The 23,272-nt window shown below is 34.5% G+C and overlaps 1 protein-coding gene across 8 annotated transcripts in view; it reads left to right on the forward strand.

The window, feature by feature from the left end:
* The window catches only part of SLC9B1 (solute carrier family 9 member B1), a 93,090-nt gene that overhangs the window by 57,147 nt on the left and 12,671 nt on the right, over window positions 1-23,272 (forward strand). For all 8 annotated transcript variants that reach the window (XM_074276213.1, XM_074276219.1, XM_074276214.1 and 5 more), the window contains 2 exons: window positions 4,936-5,042; window positions 5,944-6,093. In XM_074276213.1, the coding sequence (XP_074132314.1) occupies window positions 4,936-5,042; window positions 5,944-6,093 (257 nt within the window). The remainder of the gene's footprint in view (window positions 1-4,935; window positions 5,043-5,943; window positions 6,094-23,272) is intronic.

Consider the following 23,272-nt stretch of genomic DNA (forward strand, 5'->3'; position numbering starts at 1 on the left):
TGGAATATTATTATTCTATAAGAAATTGTTCTATAACAGAATGATTTCAGAAAGGCCTGGAGAGACTTACATGAACTGATGCTGAGTGAAATGAGCAGGACCAGGAAATCGTTGTATACTTCAACAATTACTGTATGATGATCAATTCTGATGGATGTGGCCCTCTCCAGCAATGAGATGAACCAAATCAGTTCCAATAGAGCAGTAATGAACTGAACCAGTTATGCCCAAAGAAAGAACTCTGGGAAATGACTATGAACCACTACATAGAATTTCTAATCCCTCTATTTTTGTCCACCTGCATTTTGGATTTCTTTCACAGGCTAAGTGTACACTATTTCAAAGTCCGATTCTTTTTGTACAGCAAAACAACTGTTTGGACATGTATACATATATTGTATTTAATTTATACTCTTAACATATTTAACATGTATTGGTCTACCTGCCATCTGGGGGGGGGGAGGGAAGGAAAGGAAAAATTAGAACAAAAGGTTTGGCAATTGTCAATGTTGTAAAATTACCCATGCATATATCTGGTAAATAAAAACTATTAAAAAAAAAAAGTATTTTTTTTTCTATAAGACACTGTATCTTCTTTTCTAGTTGTTTAACTTTTTTTTTCATAATCTTGTTTTTCCTGAATGGTTCATATATGTCATATGGTTCATATATATATATATATATATATATATATATATATATATATATGTATATATATATATATACATATATATATATATAAAATCTTTTTTGAGTTCTTCTATCTATAAATTTTTTCTGGGCAGGTAACTATTTAACATTACTCTTTGGGTACAAAAGGCTTTTTTTTTTTTTTTTTTTTTTTACTTCAGTGTCATCCTCTGTGAACCCTGGTTCTTTCCTATTTCCATGGTAAGTTTCTAAGATAGATTATTTTTTTCTTTGGTTATTCATTTTTTTAAAATAAGAAGTATTAGTGTAAGCATCTCTAATCCTAAAGTGCCTCTAGTTCAGTCCAGTTCTCCCCTCTGACCTGAAACCCCAAACCAAAGCAGATGGCTCTTTCAATCACAAGTCTATTGAAATTATCTTCAATCACCTCATTGTTGAAAAGAGCGAAGTCCATCAGATAATCTTGCTGTTAACAGTGTATATTGTTCTTCACTCAGCATCAGTTAATGTAAGTCTTTCCAGCCTTTTCTGAAATCATCATTTCTTACAGAATAATATTCCATTACAATCATATACCATAACTTATTCAGCCATTCCCCATTTGAGGAACATCCACTCAGTTTTCAGTTCCTTGCCACTACAAAAAGAACTGCAGTAAACATTTTTGCACATGTGAATCCTTTTCCCTCTTTTGTGATCCCTTTGAGATAAAATCCAGTAGAGACATTGCTAGATCAGCCCTTTGGCTATATTTCTAAATTGCTCTCCAGAATGGTTGTATCATTTCACAGCTCCACCAAAAATGTATTAATGTCCTAGTTTTCCCACATTCCCTTCAATATTCATTATTATCTTTTCTTGTTATCTTAGCCAATCTGAGAGGTGTGAAGTGGTGCCTCAGAGTTGTCTTAAATTGCATTTCTCTAATCAGTCGTGATTTAGAGCATTTTTTAATATGACTAGAGATAGTTTTAATGGTTTTTATATGAAAATTGTCTGTTCATATCCTTTGACGATTCATCATTTGGGGAATGGCTTGATATACCATACCATAGTTGTTTTATTCATATTTGAAACAAAATAAAATTTGTTTCTCTGGCTAAGTTAGTATCATTCTCTCCCTTTCTCTCTCCCGCCCTCTTTCTCTCCCTGCTTTTCTTCTCTGTCCCTCTCCCTTTTTCTTTCTCTCCCTCCCTTCCCCTCTCTCTTTCCCTCTCTAAATTTCAAACAAAAAGTGCATTTTTTAAAATATTTGGCTTGGGGCAGCTAGGTGGAGCAGTGGATAGAGCACCAGCCTTGAATTCAGGAGGACCAGAGTTCAAATCTGATCTCAGACACTTAAACACTTCCTAGTTGTGTGACCCTGGGCAAGTCACTTAACCCCAGCCTCAAAAAAAAAAATGAAAAATTTAAAAAAAAAAAAAATATATATATATATATATATATATATATTTGACTTGAAGGGAAGCTATCTAGCATTAATTTTTTTTATTGTACTTTTATTGTTTATTTCTACTGAAATGTGTACATGTAACAACAATGTACAAAAAAGTTAAAATTTTAAAAATCATTAAAATTATACAATCAAACAAAATATACAAGAATTTTTGTGGAGTTTTATTATTGTGGCCATTAAACGATGAGAGCAAAATAACTTACTGGAATATTAAAAAAAAAAAGTTAAATGTTAGTAATAGAGAAAAGAGACAGAATCAGTTTGCTTTTTTTCTCTTTCCCCATATCCAATTTGATGTTGCTCAAATTAATACCATCAGCCACCTAGGGTTGTTTTTTTTTTTAATTTAATGTTTTATGCCTATGCCCAGTCACTGGTTTCTTTATTCACAATAAAGAATTGGGGGAAGAGAATGGAAGAAGAGAGAAAATTTTTATCCATTAGACAGAATACAAATGAACCAAATCTCAGCTTTCTAATTGTGAATGTTTTTCTTGGGATCATTATTCAAGAATAAAGCAGCACTTTCTGTTTTTGGTTAACACTTCTTCTATTAGCTACTGGGGCTTTTCAGTTATATCTTCATTTTCCATTTCCCTGATGTTCAGGTGTGTCCATTTCCTTGGTTGGTTGCCCATTAAAATGTAATCTGATATACTTCATTGACATAGCTTCTCTGTCAGAAAAAACTTTTACAATAGTTTTAAGTAGCATGTGCCTCTTAATCTTAAATCTGTACCATAGAACCATTTTGCCTTTAGCCCTTCAAATTAACATAATCTCCGTTTACAGTCTTGATTTCTTCCTTGGGTTTATTGTCAAACATGGCGTCTTCAGTTCCATCTCCTTTCCTCAGGAAAGGTTTAAAAACCAACTTCTCATCTTTATAAGGATGTCTATTAATTATTTTCCAAACATCCTCCTAAATCCAGACAAAGAACAATTAAAATAGCAAGCATTGTGATATCAAGGAGAAACTCCATTTAGCAAGCATTCTTGACACCTAAGACTCCAAGAAAACTGATTTGTCTTATCAGCATGGTCTTAGTCTCTGGTCCCTTGATCTTAAGGCCAATCGAGAGGAGCAAAAAATGTAGGGATAACAATTTGCCTAGCACAGACATAGTATTATTGTTCTTCTATGGGAATATATATACTGTTCACATATATATATATATAATATATACACATATATAATATGGACACATATACACACACATATATGCATATGTTTATATTTACACATATACATACATATGTGTGTGTCTACATATATATATATATATATATATACATTTATGTGTATGTGTATATGTTGTTTTTCTATGGGAATGAGGGCATGCCAAGGTTTGGAAGAGCATGGACAGACATATACAGTTTATCATGAAACAAATATCAGAAGGAATGATTAAAAGCCCTATTACTTCATTAGTACCTATTTTTTGACTTTAAGAATGAGAGGAGGAAGAACCTCTAAATAGATTAAATTCTCAGCACATATTGAATTCAATTTTTAAAATTTTTCTTTGGTCTTCCTTTCCTATTGCCATTGCCCCTTCCTATCTACTCCCTCTCCTATCTCCCCTATCCACTTTGGAGTATGAGGGGTTAAATTTCTGGCAATTGTGAGGTAAAGAAACATGAGGGAAGAGTAGGTTGGGCTATCTTTGGTTCAGGCTACCCCTTTTTCTTTTATATAGTACCTGACTAAGGCAAACTGTTTTAGAAATTTATAGTTTACATTTTTTGTTTACATTTTTGATCATAATACCTAGCATTTAGATACTAAATCCTATAAAATTTGAAGTTTCATATATATTCTCATTTGATTCTCATCAAAGTCTTGTGATTCAGGTGCTGATAGGGTAATTTTGTTTTCTATATTTTATTTTACATAGGCAGATATTTCTTTAATATGGTCTCTTGAACTGATATACAAAAAGAAGAAAATGATGAATGTTGGGGAGGGGATGTAGGAAAACGGGGACACTGCTGTACTATTGGTGGAGTTGTGAATTAATCCAACTAGTCTGGGGAGCAGTTTGAAACTATATCCAAAGGACTATAAAACTATGCATACCCTTTGATCCAGAAATATCTGCTAGTTCTGTATCAAAAGAGATTAAAATAAAAAGGGAAGAGAACCTATTTATATAAACATATTTTTACAAAATACATATATAATATTTGTACAAAAATATTCATAGTGGCTAAGAATTGGAAATTAAAGAGATTCCCATTATGGAGAATGACTGAACAAGTTTTGATATATGATTATAATAGAATATTAATGTGCTATAAGAAATGACAAGCAGGACAATTTCAGAAAAATCTGGAAATCTTGAAACGAGATACAAAATGAAATCAGGAGAACATTGTACATAGTGACAACAACTTTGTATGATGAACAACTATGAATGGCTTAGCTTTTTTCTGCCAAGACAATTCCAAAGGACTCATGATCAATAATGCTATCCTCATTCAGAGAAAGAACTAATGTTATCTGAATACAGATTGACGCATACTATTCTCTTTCTCCCTCCCAATAATCTCCTCCTTTCCTTCCTTAATTCCTTTTAATTTTTTTGATTGCATCATCTTGTACAAAATGACTGCTATGGAAATGCTTTATATGTTTGCACATATATAACTTATATCAGAGTACTTACCATTTCAGGAAGAGAGGTCTAGAATTTGGAGCTCAAAAGTTAAGAACCAAAACAAAATGAAACAACAAATATTTTAAAATGTTTATACATGCAATTGAGGAAAAAATAAAATATTATTGAAATAAAATAAAATGGTCTCCTGATAATATGTTGTTACAGGTCCTGCATATTGGAGTATCATCATGAGTTTTTTCGAAATAATATTGGGTGTGTCAGCAGGAATTATCATAGGATATTTTCTTCGCTACTTTCCAAGTAGCGATCAGGTAAATAGGAAATAAATCTGTTTGATGGAATGTAGTGCTTAAGCATTTAATAAGAAAAGCTATAATTTGGGAAGACATAAAATATCACTTATTACATTTATTTTTGTGAAAACTGTTTTTAATGTATATTAAAGCAGATTCCTGTTGCTTGATAACAGAATCCTCATTAATGCTTTTAATTTAAGTTTCTAATTTTTTGCATATAAGAAACAAAAAGAATGATCTACTTAACTGATGGACAAAGTTCTTCCTTTCCATTACTACCTTTTAGCTTCTAGAAGTCACAAAATTGGATACAACAGTTACAAATCCTTTCATTTTCAGATCCTCTCTTGTAAACCTTCCAAAAGGACGATGTAACATCTGTTTCTCTTCTTCCTTCCTACTGTGTTGGCCACTGTTGACCTAAATCTTCAATGCTTATGTAGACAGCATAATTATATTTTAATACTTCTCTTCCCTGGTTTGGCCTAGCCAAACTTCTTTTATTTCCCTGACAATTGTTGAAGAATGTGCTAGAGTTTACACATAAAGGGTTTTACCAGTACAGAAAGGCATATCTTTAAATATTGCCTTAAATTGATTTTTTAAATCTAATTTACTTGCAATTCAATCCTTACTTATTCAGGGGCTGCTGAATAGGAAGCACTGTTTCTTCTCCTTTTTCCCATTAAAAACTTCATGGTTAATAGTGCCAAGGTAGTAAAAATCTCATTAAGTTTGCTTAAGTTTTCTTTGGTTTAAAGATTTTCATGAAAAACAAAACAAAATGTTCAGATATTACTTAAGATGACTCACAAGAGATATTGATGACATGAATAGTAAAATTTCATAGATAATGAAATCTTTTCTTAAATGTTTAATGTAAATTAATCTTTAAATATCTTTGTCTCTACCCTAGCATACAGTTGCCTGGAAGAGAGCATTCCTCCTTATGGGTACATCTATTATGGCAGTCATAGGCAGCAATCGAATTGGTTTACATGCAGCTGGAGGACTGACTGCAATAGTGTTGACTTTTGTTTCAGCAATACAGTGGAACCATGAAAAGGTATTTAATAGAATAAAAAATAGTAAATCGTTGCATACTTTTTATTTCTATAATGAATGGTCAGATAATTTTCCATTTAACAATGAACAGTGTTCGCAATTTTGTTATTCAGTTGTTTGGAATTCAGAACAATTTCTTTTTTTTTAAATAGAATTTATCCTTTCATCCTCCTGTTACATATCCAGAAAGTTTTAGTATTCATTTTAATAAGATTTTGAGTTCAAAATTTGTCTCCTTCCCTTCCTTCCTCCCTTCCTGTCTTCTGAAGATTATAGGCACTTTGATATAGAATATATATGTGCAATCATGGAAAACATATTTCCATATTAATCATAGTTATGAAAGAAGAAACACTCAAAAGAAAAAAAACGAGAAGGATTATTAAAGTGAAAAATAATGTGATTTGATCTGCATTCTGAGTCCATCAGTTCATTATTTGGTTATGGATAATGTTTTCCTTCATGAATACTTTATATTTGTCTTTGGAGCATTTTGTTGCTGAAATTGCATCAATCATAGTTGGTCATCATACAATTTTGCTTATACAGTATTTTCCTGGTTCTGCTTATTTCACTCTGCATCAGTTTGTACTAGTCTTTCCAGTTTTTCTGAAATCTACCTGTTCATTATTTCTTATTGCACAACAGGATTTCAGTATATATATATATATATGTATATATCTCACAAGTTGCTCAGTTTCCAATATTTTGCCCCACAAAAAAGGCTTCTATAAACATTTTTGCACATGTAGATTCTTTCCTCCCTTTTTATGATCTCTTTGGGATACAGATCTAGTTGTGGTATTGCTGATCAAAGGGTATGCACAGTTTATTTGCCCTTCATAGTTCAAATTGCTTTCTAGGAATGGTGGGTGGATCAGTTCACAACTCCACTAATCATGCATTGGTGTTCCAATTTTCTTACATTCTCTCCAACATTTATCAATTTCCTTTGTCATTTTGGCCAATTGGTAGGTATGAAGGGGGGTATCTTAGAGTTGTTTTAATGTGAATTTCTCTAATCAAAAAATGATTTAAAGCACTTCTTCATATGCCTATAGACAATTTTGATTTCTTCGTTTAAAAAGTACTTGTTCATATTCTTTTACCATTCCTCTATTGGGGAATGGCTTGTAATCTTACAAACTTGACTCAGTTTTCTATGTATTTGAGAAATGAGGCCTTTCTCAGAGACATTTGCTATTTAAAAAATAATTGTTTCCCAGCTTTCTGCTTTCCTCCTACTCTTGGTTGCACTGCTTTTGTTTGTATAGAAGTTTTAAAATTTAATATAATCAAAATTAGCTATTTTGCATTTTGTAATGAGCTCTATTCTATCTTGTGTTTGATCATTAATCTTTTCTCTTCCCATAGCTCTGATTGGTAGATTATTTCTTACTCTTTTATTTTGCTTATGGTGTCACTCTTTATAGCTAAATCATGCACCCATTTTGAATTTATCTTGGTATATGATATTAAATCTATACCTAGTTTGTTTCCTATTGTTTTCCAGTTTTCCACAGTTTTTGTGAAATAGTGAGTTCTTATGCTAGAAGCTTGTGTCTTTGAATTTATCAAACATTAGGGTATCATTGACTCCTGTATGTGTTCCACTAATCTACCACTTTATTTCTTAGCCAGTACCAGAGAGTTTTGGTGATTATTGCTTTATAATATAGTTTGAGATCTGGTTTTGCTAAGATTAATTTTGTTATTTTTTTTATAGCTCTATCAGTTTTTTTGTAGTTTGATTAGTAAGGCAGAATTATCATTTTTATTATATTGGCTCAGCCTATTCCTGAACAACTGATATTTTTCTGATTGTTTAGATTTGAGTTTATTTGTGAGAAGATTATTTTGTAATTGTGTTCATATAGTTCCTGGGTTGATTGTTTTGTAATTGTGTTCATACAGTTCCTGGGTTTGTCTTGGCAGATAGACTCCCAATTATTTTATATTGTTTGCAGTTATTTTAAATGGAATTTCTCTTTCTATCACTTGCCTACTAGACTTACTAGACTTTGTTGGTCATATATATAAAAACTGATAATTTCTGTGGATTTATCTTATATTCTGCACTTTGCTAATTTAATTTTTTTTTGCTAAGTTAATTTTTTCAAGTAATTTTTTTGTTGATAGGCTGGGGTTGATAGGCCATCTATCATCCACAAATAATGAATAGTTTTGTTCCTTCAATTTCTTTTCCTTCTCTTATTGCTAAAGCTAACCTTTTTAGTACTTTTTAACAACAATGTTAATGGGCATTCTTGCTTCACCCCTGATTTTATTGGAAAGGCTTCTGCTTGTTCCCCTAACAAGTAATGCTTACTGTTGATTTTAAATAAATACTGCTTATCGTTTTAAGGAACACTCCATTTATTCCAATGTTGTCTAGTGTTTTTAATAGAAATGGGTCCTATATTTTGTCATAAGCTTTTTCAGTATCTATTGAGATAATCATATATTATTTCTTTTGGTTTTTTTAAATTGACATATGGTTAATTATGTTTATGTTTTTCCTAATATTGTACTAACGCTGCATTTCTGGTGTAAATCCCATCTGGTAATAGCATATAATCCTTGTGATATATTGCTGTAATCACCTTGCTAGCATTTTGTTCAAAAATTTTGCATCAATATTTATTAGGGAAATAGGTCTATAATTTTCTTTCTCACATTTAGTTCTTTCTGGTTTAGGTTTCAGCACCATATTTGTGTCATAAAAGGAGTTTGTTAGAGCTTCTTCTTTGTCTATTTTTCCAAATAGTCTATATAATATTTGAATCAATTGTTCTTTAAACGTTTGATAGTATCCATTTGTGAATCCAGGAAGTTCATTAATGGCTTGTTCAATTTCATTTTTCCAATTTTGCCATATTGGCATATGATTGGGCAAAACGTTGCTAAATTGATTGCTTTAATTTATTATTCATTGTTGGTGATTTTACCCTTTTAATTTTTGATATGAGATATTTAGTTTTCTTTCTTTTTTAAAATCAAATTAACCAATGGCTTACCTATCTTAATGATTTTTTCATAAAACCAGTTCCTAGATTTATTTATAGCCTGATAGTTTTTTGTTTTGTTTTGTTTTTGTTTTTATTTTCTATCTTATTAATCTCACATTAGATTTTCAAGTCATTAAAACACACAAAAATGAAAAATGAGAGAGAAAGGAGAGCAGAATCATTGACTTCTGGGGGCTTACTTGAAGCTTGTTTTTTATGCAAGATAGCCTTTTAAGAAATAAAATTTTCTGTTCCCTTCCTTGTTCTGAAGTCTATCTTTCATGTTGGTTTTTTTTTTTTTTTGGTTTGTTTTTTGTTTGTTTCTTTTTTTGCTGAGGCAATTAGGGTTAAGTGACTTGCCCAGGGTCACACAGCTAGGGAATGTTAAATGTCTGAGACCAAATTTGTACTCAGGTCCTCCTGAATTCAGGGATAGCACTTTATATCCACCATGCCAGCTAGTTTCCTCTTTTCCATGTATTTTTTTTTTCAGATTTCATCATTATCATCACTGTCTGCTATGTTCTGATTATGCTTTATTTATTCTACATTATTTTATTTATATTTCAAGCTTCTTTGCATTCATCTTATAATCCTTTATTAAGAATTGTGTTCAATCATTCATTGCAGTTGTGATACAATTGTAATAGATATGTTACAATTTATTTGGCTATTGCTCACTGTTAGATCCATGGGTTGTCTTCAGATAATATTGTTTTTGACATTTTTTTACTGTTTCTAAGTAATGGTGTAATAAATTATTTTCACAAGTCTTTTTTCCCCTTTCAGTAATGTCTATATAATATAGTCCTAGTAGGAGAAGTGCTAGATCAAAGAGGATCAAATGAATAACATGATTGTTCTAACTTTTACAATGTTTCTTTCCAAAAAGACTTCTTCCATTTATAACATTCTCCAACTCTAATATTACCTTTTCTCCACAATCAAAGCAACTTTGATTTCATAATTTTTGTCCATCTTTACTAATTTAATGAGTGTGTTTATATCACATAATAGTTCTTATTTTTTTTCAATTATAGAATTTGAACTAGTCTATTGAGAACTTCATATCTTAAATTTTCTCACCCATTTTATATTGTACAGATCCTTTAATTTGTATATAATCTAGTCCAACAATGACAAACCCTACAAATTTATCCAATAGAAAATAATTTCCCACTCTTGATATTTTTCATTGTAAGTACAATGAAAGTAGTAGGAAGCATCTATAGTTGAAAGTAAGGTTTTTATAGACTCATTTAGTTATCTTATTTGTTTATGCTGTGATACTAAGGACTTTTTATTACTTTTCTGATTTAAAAGGCAGAAGTGACAGCATGAGTAAACCAATGATGGTCCTATTATGTACTAACAGTCACACAGTGTACTAAGAAGAAATAAAGAAATGTCTAATTATTACATTTTCTTTGAGATAAATAAGTTTTGGTGAAGGGCTCCTGGAAAATTAATGGTTATTTGTAAGATTTATTTCTATTTAAAAAAAAAAATTCTTCCCATGCTATGGTGTAACGTGCTCTCCTGGCAGTTACAATTACTAGCTTAATAACCGGTAGCGCACTCAAGAACAACCACGTGTAATCTTAAAAGCCTTTATTATACCCACTCACATAATGCCCTGACTGATGCCCTGACTTGTTGGTTCCCGAGTGAACACCTGGTCAGAAGACCCATGTGTTCACTACCAAAACCCTTACCTCTTTTGGCTATCCATCTTGGCTTGGCCACCCAGGGTAGGAAGCCAAGGTGAAGAAGGCCAGGTTAAAGAGGGCGATTGCTGCCTGCAGTGGGCTTACATAGGGCCTGTGAGGTCACACACACAGCCAATCAGCGAGAGAGTTACCCATTACGAAGCTATCTCAATATGGCCAGGATCCTGCCCAAGGGCAGTCCTAATATCCACAGAAATTACTTCCGGGCCTCAATCTCCCGATGAGCTGTGGCGCCCATTTAAAGGGCCCTTACACTATGGTCCTTGACACAAGGCACTGACTGGAATCTTTTACCAGCGGTGATTTGAACTTTTTTCCAAATCCCTCTTTTGGACCTTCTTTTAGGCACCAGAAGAATGGTAAGGAAAAGGCATGATGTCTATTTTCTGCATCCAGAGACACATTTTAATTCTCTATATTATTCCAGTCTATCTTTCCCACAATCACTGCCTTTATGTAAATCACACTCTCTTCTCTGCTAAATTTAACAGGTGACTGCTTAAAAACATATCCTTCTTTGTGTGATATATCCTTGTCTCTAGCCACTCTTCTATTTTTCAAAGATGATCTCTGCCCTTTTGGGGCAACCCATTCTATTTGGACCATCTCCTATTTCTTTGATAGGAACTCTTGCTTACTCTGAATTTTTTTTTTTTAATAATTATAATATTTTCTTTGACTACATATACATAGGTAATTTTTTTTTACAACATTATCCCTTGTACTCCCTTCTGTTCCGAGTTTTTCCCCTCCTTCCTTCCACCCCCTCCCCTAGATGGCAGGCATTCCCATACATATTAAATATCTTATAGTATATCTTAGGTACAATATATATGTGCAGAACCGAATTTTTTTGTTGTTGTTGTTGCAAAGGAAGGATTGTATTCGCAAGGTAAAAATAATCTGGGAAGAGAAACAAAACAAAACAAAACAAAACAAAAAAAAAAAAAAACCCAATGCTCTCAGTTTACACTCATTCCCATTGTTCTGGGTGTAGCTGATTCTGTCCATCATTGATCAATTGGAATTGGATTAGCTCTTCTCTATGTTGAAGATATCCACTTCCATCAGAATACATCCTCATACAGTATCATTGTTGAAGTGTATAATGATCCCCTAATGATCCCTCTTTTCACTCAGCATCAGTTGATGTAAGTCTCTCCAAGCCTCTCTGTATTCCTCCAGTTAGTCATTTTTTACAGAACAATAATATTCCATAACATTCATATACTATAATTTACCCAACCATTCTCCAATTGATGGACATCCATTCATTTTCCAGTTTCTAGCCACTACAAAAAGGGCTGCCACAAACATTTTGGCACATATATGTCTCTTTCCGCTCTTTAGTATATCTTTGGGATATAAGCCCAGTAGTAGCACTCCTGGGTCAAAGGGTATGCACATTTTGATAACTTTTTGGGCATAATTCCAGATTGCTCTCCAGAATGGTTGGATTCTTTCACAACTCCACCAACAATGCATCAGTATCCCAGTTGTCCCACAGCCCCTCCAACATTCATCGTTATTAGTTCCTGTCATCTTAGCCAATCTGACAGGTGTGTAATGATATCTCAGAGTTGTCTTAATTTGCATTTCTCTGATCAATAGTGATTTGGAACACTCTTTCATATGAGTAGAAATAGTTTTAATTTCATCATCTGAAAATTGTCTGTTCTTATCTCTTGACCATTTTTCAATTGGAGAATGGCTTGATTTCTTATAAATTAAAGTCAATTCTCTGTATATTTTGGAGATGAGGCCTTTATCAGAACCTTTAACTGTAAAAATGTTTTCCCAATTTGTTACTTCCCTTCTAATCTTGTTTGCATTAGTTTTGTTTGTGCAGAAACTTTTTAATTTGATGTAATCAAAAATTTCTATTTTGTGATCAATAATGGTCTCTAGTTCTCCCTTGGACACAAATTCCTTCCTCCTCCACAAGTCCGAGAGGTAAACCATCCCATGTTCCTCCAATTTATTTATGATTTTGTTCTTTATGCCTAAATCTTGGACCCATTTTGATCTTATCTTAGTATGTGGTGTTAAATGTGGGTCCATGCCTAGATTCTGCCATACTAATTTCCAGTTTTCCCAGCAGTTTTTGTCAAATAATGAATTCTTATCCCAAGATTAGGGATCTTTGGGTTTATCAAACACTAGATTGCTATTTTTATTCACTATCTTGCCCTGTGAACCTAACCTATGCCACTGATCAACTAGTCTATTTCTTAGCCAATACCAAATGGTTTTGGTGACTGTTGCTTTATAATACAGTTCTAGATCACCTTCATTTAATTTTTTTTTCATTACTTCCCTTGAAATTTTCGACCTTTTGTTGTTCCATATGAATTCTGTTGTTATTTTTTCTAGGTCATTAAAACAGTTTCTTGGGAGTCTGATTGGTATAGCACTAAATAAATAGATTAGTTTGGGGAGTATTGTCACCTTAATTATATTTGCTCGGCCTATCCAAGAGCACTGAATGTCTTTCCAATTATTTAAATCTGATTTTATTTTTGTGGCAAGTGTTTTGTAATTTTGCTCATATAATTCCTGACTCTCCTTTGGTAGATATATTCCCAAATATTTTATACTATCAACCATTATTTTGAATGGAATTTCTCTTTGTATCTCTTGCTGTTGGATTGTGTTGGTAATGTATAAAAATGCTGAAGATTTATGTGGATTTATTTTGTATCCTGCAACTTTGCTAAAACTCTGAATTATTTCTAATAGCTTTTTAGCAGAGTCTTTGGGGTTCTTTAAGTATACCATCATGTCATCTGCAAAGAGTGATAATTTGATTTTCTCTTTTCCTACTCTAATTCCTTGAATCTCTTTCTCGGCTCTTATTGCCGAGGCTAGAGTTTCTAGTACTATATTGAATAGTAATAGTGATAGTAATGGTGTTTTGATTTTAGGTCCCTTTCAGTAGGTGATCTATGAATTTTTTCAATGTCTATTTTACCCTCTGTTTCCAAAACGTCTGGGCAGTTCTCTTTGATAATTTCCTGGAAAATAGTGTCCAAGCTCTTTTTTTCCTCACATTTTTCAGGGAGTCTGATTATTCTCAAATTGTCTCTCCTGGATCTGTTTTCCAGGTCTGTTGTCTTTCTAATAAGATACTTGCCATTCTTTTCAATTGTTTAATTCCTCTGGTTTTGCTTGACTACCTCTTAGTTTCTCCTTGAGTCATTCATTTCTACTTGTTTGAGTCTAATTTTCAATGATGTATTTTCTTCACTCACTTTTTTTATATGTTTTTGTAATTGTCCAATTGTTTTTATCTTCTATGGAATTTTTTGCCATTTTATCCATTTTATTTTTTAGAGAGCTGATTTCTTTATCCAGCTCACTAATCCTGTTTTCCTTGGAGTTGTTTGCCTTTTCTAATTCACTAATTTTGTTTCTCAATGATTTGATCTCTTTATCCACTCTGGATGACTTCTCCAGGTTCTCTTTCCAAGCTTCCCTTTCCTTTTCCCATTTCTCTTCTAGCTCTCTTGTGAGAGCCTTTTTGATTTCCTCTATGAGGTTCTTTTGTATTGAGGAGCAGATCATATCCCCCTTAGGGGATTCCTCTGGGGACAGTCTGTTTTTAGTCTCCTCAGTATTTAAAGTCTGCTCTCTCTCCACACAGAAGCTGTCAATGGCTAGAGCCCTTTTGAATTTTTTGTTCATTTTGTCAAGAGCGGAATGGAAGAAAACAAACTGACAAGAGAAACAATTGGTCTGTTTTGCGGGGGATGGGGCTGGATGGTGTTAATGGGCTTCCTCTACATACTGGGGGTAGGGCAGCAGAGAGCCACTAACAGGACAGCGATGGCTGCGCTGCATATGTGCTCTGAGCCTCTGAGAACTCGGAGTCACTCCAGGTGGGGGGTGGGGGTGGCCGGTTCAGAGAGATGCTAGCTTTCTGGAGTTTTAATCTTCACCTCCAGTGTTTACACCCTCTCCACTGCTCCTGGCTTGCTGCCAAGACAGAGTATCCACACTGGGGTAAAAGTCTTTTTTGCAGAAACGGCAGAGATCGTACCCCTCCCCCTCTGGTCTGAGCTGTGTGAGCTGCCTGTCTTGCTCTGGCTTGCCTGCCCTCAATCTGCACCCAGTCTGTTCGACCCTCCTCCGAGCAAACACAGACCTTCTCTGGAGAATTTCAAGAATGTCTTCTCTTGGTGATTACTTGTGGGTTTCTTTTCCGGTCAAGCATTAACTCCGAGGCTTGTCATGAAGTAAGTTCTGAGAGAAAACGCGGAGCTCAAACAGCTGTCTGCCTCCAAGCCGCCATCTTAGCCAGAAGTCCCTTACTCTGAATTTAAATTTCTTCTTTACAGCTTCCATTAGTTGTTCCTTATTCTGTTCTCTTGGGTCCAGTGGCAAAAGTTGCATACTTCCTTCAAGTCACAGCCCTTCAAATTCTTGAGTATTGTTACAGTTTCCTAAACCTTCACTTCTTTCGATTATATATCTCCAATTCCTTCAACCTTTCCTCATGCATCATAAATTTAAAGATTTTCATCAACCTGATTGCCTTCTTCTGGATATTTTTTAGCTATTGAAATAATGGTAGAATCCAAAAGTGCCTCGGACATTAATTGGTCTCACAGATCATTAAAAAGCTTCCCAAGCACTTAGCCTATGGCCAGGAAAGAACTAAATGATGTTTTTGGACATAAGTGCCAAGAGAGATCATCAGAAATTAGTCTAAAATGGAACTTGACACCACTGAAAAGTATGAAATCTGTGCTTGACATATTAGAAGAAAAATGCTCCAACTCCCATTGCATTTTTAGAGAATGTAAGTATTGGCAAGGCTTCTCTCTTGAAGAAGTCAAGTCTTTTTGACACAATGAGTATTCCTACATATACATAAGCAACTGGAAAGCATGTGGAGTTGCTGAAGTGTTGTGAAGTGAAGTGTTATTGAGAGAGAACATCTCCCATGTATAGATTGCCTCATAAGATATATCTTGATCAGAGCAGAGACATCAAGAGTCAGTGCCTCAAAGACATTTGACTTTCACAGGAAGCTAGAGGTCTAAAAATATATTTGCCATTTTTAAAGAGACTCATAGTCTGCCTGTTTCAATAACACACTGTTGAACATACCAGGAACCCAAGGAAGAAATATCAACACATAGAATTTCCAGTACATACAGATAATGCTGCCAAGAATGATGTCACACACTATGGTATATGAATGGAATGGAATGTTATTGTTCATTAAGAAAGGATGAACAGGCAGATTTTAGGAAAACCTGAAAAGACTAATTCAAATAAGCAACACTGTGTGATGATCAACTATTATTGTCTCTTCTCAGCAACACAATGCTCCAAAGACAAATACAAAGGACTCATGAAGGAAAATGCTCAGATAAAGAACTGATGGACTCAATGCAAATCAAAGCATTCTTTTTTTTATTTACTTATTTTTTTCCTTTTGAATTGTTTGTTTTTTCACAATTATGATTAATATGGAAATGTGTTTCATATGATGTATAAACTATATTAAACTGCTCACCATCTTTGGAAGAAGGGAAGAGGGAGGGAGGGAGGAAGAAAAAAATTGGAATTTAAAATCTTATAAAAATTAATTCTAAAAATTATCTTGACCTAACCAGGGAGAAAATAATAATAAGAAAATGATACCACAGGCTTTATATCATTCCCAATGATTCTTGGCTAAGAATCTTCTTCATCTATTGACTTATGTTTTTGTCATCTCAGAGGTTGGAGAGAATGTAAATATTCATAATTAGTGTATCCCTTGGTTGAGAGATCAGCTGAAAGAAGTTATCAAATAGCTATAATTCCCATTCAAAAGAGCTATAATAAAAACAAACAATGATATTAGTGAGGGAAAGGAAAGGGGGAACCCCATTTGTCGGCGCATAGATCCCATGAGGCGCAGTGTCCCCTGTAAAATGAATTTACAGGCCTGAAAACCTAGATTGATAAATAAAAGGTTTATTATAGGAATTTGGAAGTAAAGCTCAGTTAGAAAGACGCCAGGGCCAAAGGTGGCCGCTGGGCGGGCAGGGACCCTTACATGGTTGGAAGGATACCATGTGTTGGCTGGGAGGGCTCCTGCAAAGAGAGCGTTCCAGCTTGTTTCTTTTATACCTAGAAGATGATGGGCGGTACCTAGTTCTGATAGGCTTTTTAGTTAGCCCAGATCAGGTGAGGGATAGGGGAAGCTGAGCTGAGAGTGGGGGGCTGGGGCCGGATATTCAAAGGGTGCCTTTGACCAGAATTTGTGAATCAAGGTCAGTCATGGGTTGGGCAATTAGGAATCTTAAAGGGACCCCAACCCTCATCAATATGTTGCTCTGAACCAAACTCCCTAGTGATATAAAGCAGGAAAAAAATTGATATTCTGCCAAACATACTCTCAGAAGAGGTCACTCACAGTTGTAGGGAGAATTTTATAAGCTAAATAATAGATAATTCAGATGAGAAACATATTTTTGTTTTTTGTTTTTACTATAAGATCAGCTTTTCTTTGAAAAAAGGAACTTTGACACATAGACAATTAGTAGAAATTGGGCTTCAGATGTGTAGACATCTGTCCCTCAATGATAAAATGGTTCAAAAGGTTTAAAATTGTTGGCTCAAGTTTGGGCATATGTTGGTCTGTAGATCTGAAGATTATGATGGTCAGTTTAGACCAAGGTTCTTAGCTTTTGCTTCTTTGGATCATATAATTTCGTGAAACCTATAGTATCCTTCTCAGAACAATGTTTTAAAATAATTTTAAGAAATTCTAAATATCATTTAGAGGTTAATGAAAATAAAGATGTCACCCCACTATCCTTCTATTCAAGCTCATGGATCCCAGATTATAAAGTCGTGGCCTAGACCAGCTCTAGGTTAATGGTTTCAGAGGGTTTTTTTTTGGGGGGGAAGGGCATGTTTTCTAATTTTTTTTTCATTTTTCATGCATTTATTTATGGATTAATGACATATATAGACTGATAATGTACATGCTTATAAAGTATGCATTACCGATTAGGTTTATCAAAGGGAGAGGTTGGATATTTTATGTATATTTCCATATGCACTAAGAGTATATATTGCTTTGTGTGCATGTGATATTTTCTGCATGTGATTTAGTTACTGCAGCAAAAGTGTCAAATGGTGCTTCACACTGTACTATGCTTACTGCATATAATAATATTGTAGCTGTTATAAAATGAAAAATATCTAATTCATTTAAAAATGTCATATGAGGAGTAGCTAGGTGGTACATTGGATAAAGCAACCAGCCCTGAAGTCAGAAGGATCTGAGTACAAATCTGGCCTCAGACACTTAATCCTTCCTAGCAGTGTGACTCTGGGCAAGTCATTTAACCCCAATTGCCTGGGGGTGGGGGGGAAGGTTATAAAAATGTCATATGAATTCTTAGAACTTTTGATCATTTAGCTTAAGGACATCACTAAGGTAATATATTAATTCTTCCACTATAATTGTGTATTATAACAAACCATTTCTTTCCTTTAGAATAATTTCAAAAGAAAGGTGTAGTATTCATAGTGTTCATAGAAGCAAAAAAAGCAGTCAAGTGACTACCTTTCTAAGATATTTTCATATCAGCTTTATAAGCATTCATCTTAACAAAATTTTAAGCTAATAATTCAAAATTGTCTTAACATAAAGCAATTTTTACATAAATAAATCATGTCCCTTTAGTCAGGCTTTGGCCTTTCTAAATTAAAGTCCTTCCCAGACCTGTTTATTTGAGAAAACGCTTATACAATGAATGAAATCTATGTAAGAATTAAGACAGAATTTAACCTAATTGTAAACACACTGAACATTTATGTGAATAGGCAAAAGGAAAGTTGGAATCATAGAGGGGAGTCCTTCACTAGATATATTTATTCATCCCTAATCTTGCTTCTAAACTTCCATTCTGTATAACTGACTGGTCATCTTTAATTGGTCACTGGTGTCCCTTAGGTATCAAAAACTTAATATGTTCAAAATAGAATGTATTACCTTTTACACAAAACATTTATCTCTTTCATACTGCCCTATTTCTGTTGAGGATAGCACCATTCTTCCTGTCACCTAAGTTCCCAAGCTTAGAATCATTCTGAACTCATTATGATTGTGAAAACGAATGTCAGTGTCAATCACCTATCTTTCATAGACAATCAGCTATCAGGAAGAATGGTGCTATCCTCATGGCATCACCTCCCTGATGTTATGGTTCTCTTCCAAAATGAAGAATAAGCAACCTCTGTAAATTGTAGTGCAAGAGCCATTCCATTGAGGATCCAACTGGAACTGACCACTTAGGTAACTTTCTTCCTCCCTTCTTCCCTTCTTCTCTTCTTTCTCCCTCCTTCCCTTCTTTCCTTCTTTCTTCCTTTCTTTCCTTCCTTCCTTCCTTCCTTCCTTCCTTCCTTCCTTCCTTCCTTCCTTCCTTCCTTCCTTCCTTCCTTCCTTCCTTCCTTCCTTCCTTCTTCCTTTCCTTCCTTTCCTTCCTTCCTTCCTTCCTTTCTCCCTTTTCATGGCATATATGTAACATTGTCTACCCATTCCCAATGGAAGTAGTTTTCAGAAATATAAGCCCTTCTCCCCCCTCCAATGCCTCTCTGTACTTCATTTTTATAACATAATTACTATTTTTACCTTTTCCTGGTCAGTTTTGCTTTTTCAACTCCGCCCCAATCTTCTTTTGAGCTATCCAATTACTGATGTCAGTCTAAAACATATAATATACATTTCCTTGCACAACACATAAATGATTTGTCCATTTAAAATTTCTTGAAATTAATCTTTGATAGCGGCCTTCAATATGTTAAATTTTCTATTAAGACACTGGGAAATGAGTGTAAACTGTTATTTTTACCTTCTGAATCCAATTCTTCCTGTGCAACAAGAAATTTGGTTCTACACACATATATTGTATCTAGATTATATTGTAATATATTTAACATGTATAAGACTGCCTGCCATCTGGGGGAGGGGGTTGGGGGAGGAAGGGAAAAAATCTGAATAGAAGTGCAAGGGATAATGTTGTAAAAAATTACCCATGCATATGTACTGTCAAAAAAAAAAAAGTTATAATTATAAAATAAAATAAAAATTTAAAAAAATTTTTTTTCTATTAAGGTTGGATTTGGCTGTTGAGAAAAAGTCCTGAAAGTCTGCAAGTTCATTGAATGTTTATTTTTTTCATTCAATCTTAGGAATAATTTTGCTGGATATGACATTTTTAGCCAGAAGCCTAGTTCTTTTGATTGCCAATATGTGCTATTTCAGGACCTGAAGTCTTTTAGTGATAAGTCCTGTATAATTTTAATTGTACTTCCAGCATATTTGAATTGTTTTGGCTTTTTTTTTTCTTGTTTCTTGCAAATTTTTCTCTGTGATCTGAGAGGTTTTGAAATTTGGCAATAATATTCTATGTAGTTAAAACTCAAGCCTGGTGTGGAGGGAAGGGACCTCCTGGTTGGTATTGTAGGTTTGGCAAAAAAATTTGCACACTCAGTCTAGAAGTTAAGAGGTAAAGATTTATTATAATTGTGACACCTATTGAAGCAGGCTGAAGTTCCAAGAGAATCTAGTGGAAGAGCCAAAAGTAAGAAGATAATTAAGCTGTTTGACAATGGGGAGGAATTTAGCAAAGAACCAAAAGTAAGGAGATAATTATGCTGCTTGATAGTGGGCTAGTTTCTGCCGGAATTTATCAAAGAATCAGAATCAAAAAGATAATTTTATAGGAAAAAGAAATAAAGATTAGGTTGATGTGTTAATATGATGGCTTAGAGGTATAACTGAGGAATGATAGGGTGGGGTAGTTCCTATCACTGAGTTCTACAGTTTATTGACCAACAGAATCAGTATTAACTTACTGCTACAGACAGAATTCTTTGTGGTACTCCCAAGGCTGGTTAGCCTTAGACTTTTTCAAGAATTGCTACTTTTTCACATCTCTTTACTCCCTCCTCATTCATTTGGGAGGCCAACGAAAGGAAGGCCACATCTTCTGGAGCTGCTTCAGGCTGACAAAAGAGGGTAGAGCTGGCTGCCTAGCTGAGTCCAGATTGAGGAGAGGAGACTTAATGATGATGGCAGCAGCATACAGGGGCTGTTGAGTTTTAGGATTAGATAGCCAGTGGTATTCAGGTTGGAAAGTTAATGATGCTGTTTGAATGGTCTAGATTAATGGCTATAAAAGAATTGTTAAGAATCCCCTTAAAATCGGCTGCAGATTTTAGGAGTGAAAGAATTCACTCATTCCCAAGTTATTAAATGCAAAATAAAAGTTTATTGTTGGATAGAAATCAGTTTACCAAGACACTGACTTTACAGTGGCAGATCTATTGGAAAATGAAGTTTTGCACTGAGAATGCAGTTCTTAGTAGACAGAAGGTCCTGGCAGTAAAGGGACCTACCAAGATCCATTTGCAAAAGACCTTTGTTGAAGGAAGCCATTATATTGGGTATCTTGATGGAGGCTGGGACAGCCCAAGCAGGTCACACTCAGTGGGGACTAGTGGGTGGAGTCCCAAGTTGGCTCATTTGCAATCTGGGTTTCAGCTTGAGCTGAAATTTGCCTTTTTAGAAATCTCTTGAGTTCTGTATTTGAAGATCAAACATTTTGTGTAGGTCTGGTTTTTTCATCAAGAATAGATGGAATTCATTTATTTCGTTAAATGTCCATCTTCTTCCCTAGAAAACGATGCTCATTTTTGCTGGGTAAGTTATTCTTGGCTGCATACCAAGTTCCTTAGCCTTTTGGAATGTCATGTTCCAGGCCCTTCATTCTTTTAATGTGGATGCTGCTACATCCTGGGTTATCCTTATTGTGACTCCTCCATATCTGAATTGCTTTTTTCTAGCAGTTTCCAGTATTTTTTCCTTCGTCTTATGGTTCTTGAACTTGGCCACTATATTTCTTGGTGTTTTGATTTTAGGGTCCCTTTCAGTAGGTGATCGATGAATTTTTTCAATGTCTATTTTACCCTCTGTTTCCAAAACGTCTGGGCAGTTCTCTTTGATAATTTCCTGGAAAATAGTGTCCAGGCTCTTTTTTTCCTCACATTTTTCAGGGAGTCTGATTATTCTCAAATTGTCTCTCCTGGATCTGTTTTCCAGGTCTGTTGTCTTTCCAATAAGGTACTTGACATTCTTTTCAATTGTTTCATTTTTCTGGTTTTGCTTGACTACTTCTTGGTTTCTCTTTGAGTCATTCATTTTTACTTGTTCGAGTCTAATTTTCAATGATGTATTTTCTTCACTCACTTTTTTTATATCTTTTTGTAATTGTCCAATTGAGTTTTTAAGTGAGTTTTTTTCTTCTATGGAATTTTTTTCCATTTCATCCATTTTATTTTTTAGAGAGCTGTTTTCTTTTTTTGAGCTGGAATTTGAATAGAATATCTTTAATTGAATAGGGTTGAAATTCTTTTGCTAAGAACTAGAACCAACCCCCACCTAGATAACAGAATGAAATTGTTTGTCTTGTTTCCCTTGGGCCGGGTCCCTCACTGAGGCAGAGTTGAAGGAGATTTTCTCTTTCAAGGATTTTTAGAGTTTCAGGATCCATTCTTCATTAATGGTCTGAAGTCTGGAAGATACAAAGCTCACTGTAGTGAGGGAGAAAACAAATATCTTGGAGAAAAGTAGAAGATAATTAAAAAAAAAAAAAAAAGCTGGAATGAGGCAGACCTGTCTAATTGTTTGACCAGTGAAAACAGGTTTCCCAGGGGATTGGAGGGTATTCTTTCCCAAGTGAATAGCAATGTGCAGGCCAAAAAGGAATTTCCACTGGCTGGCCTCTGGGATTAGAAACTTGCCTGAGGGTGTTTGAAAATACCCAGAAGGAGAAGGGTTAATATCCTTCTTCTTTAGCAAGGAACTATTCCTGGAAGCTAATATGAGGGAATGTAGGAGTAGGGGAATTAGGGAATCAAAGGTGCCATTAGGGGTAATAAGGCAGCAGCACAGGCAGCTGAATCTGCAAACCTGTTTCCCTTGGCCTGAAATGAATCCCCTTTCTGGTGTCCTTTACAAAACATAAGAGAAACCTAGGCCCATGGACAGCTTGCAATAATTGTAGAATTTCCCCTGTATACTTAATGAAGGAATGTTTGGTTGTGAAAAATCCCCTTTCTTTTCATTTAGCTCCATGAGCATGAAAAAACATGCAAGGTATATTTGGAGTCACTATGGAGTTCACTCTCATTCCTTTCCCCAATTCTAAAGCTCTGGTGAAAGCAAAAGAGTTCAAACCTCTTGGCAGAGGTACCAGTAGGATGTGGCTTAGCTTCCAAGGTGCTACTGAGGCTCACCACATAGTAAACTGATTTCTTTTCCCTGTTTAAATTAGGCAGTGCTAACACTGGGACAAAAGTGAGTTTAGTTTCTTTGAGGCAGATTGAGAGTGACAAGATTGGCTGCTTCTCCAAGAGTGAATGGGGGGTA

Source organism: Sminthopsis crassicaudata, chromosome 6, assembly GCF_048593235.1.
Source record: "Sminthopsis crassicaudata isolate SCR6 chromosome 6, ASM4859323v1, whole genome shotgun sequence".
NCBI lineage: Eukaryota > Metazoa > Chordata > Mammalia > Dasyuromorphia > Dasyuridae > Sminthopsis > Sminthopsis crassicaudata.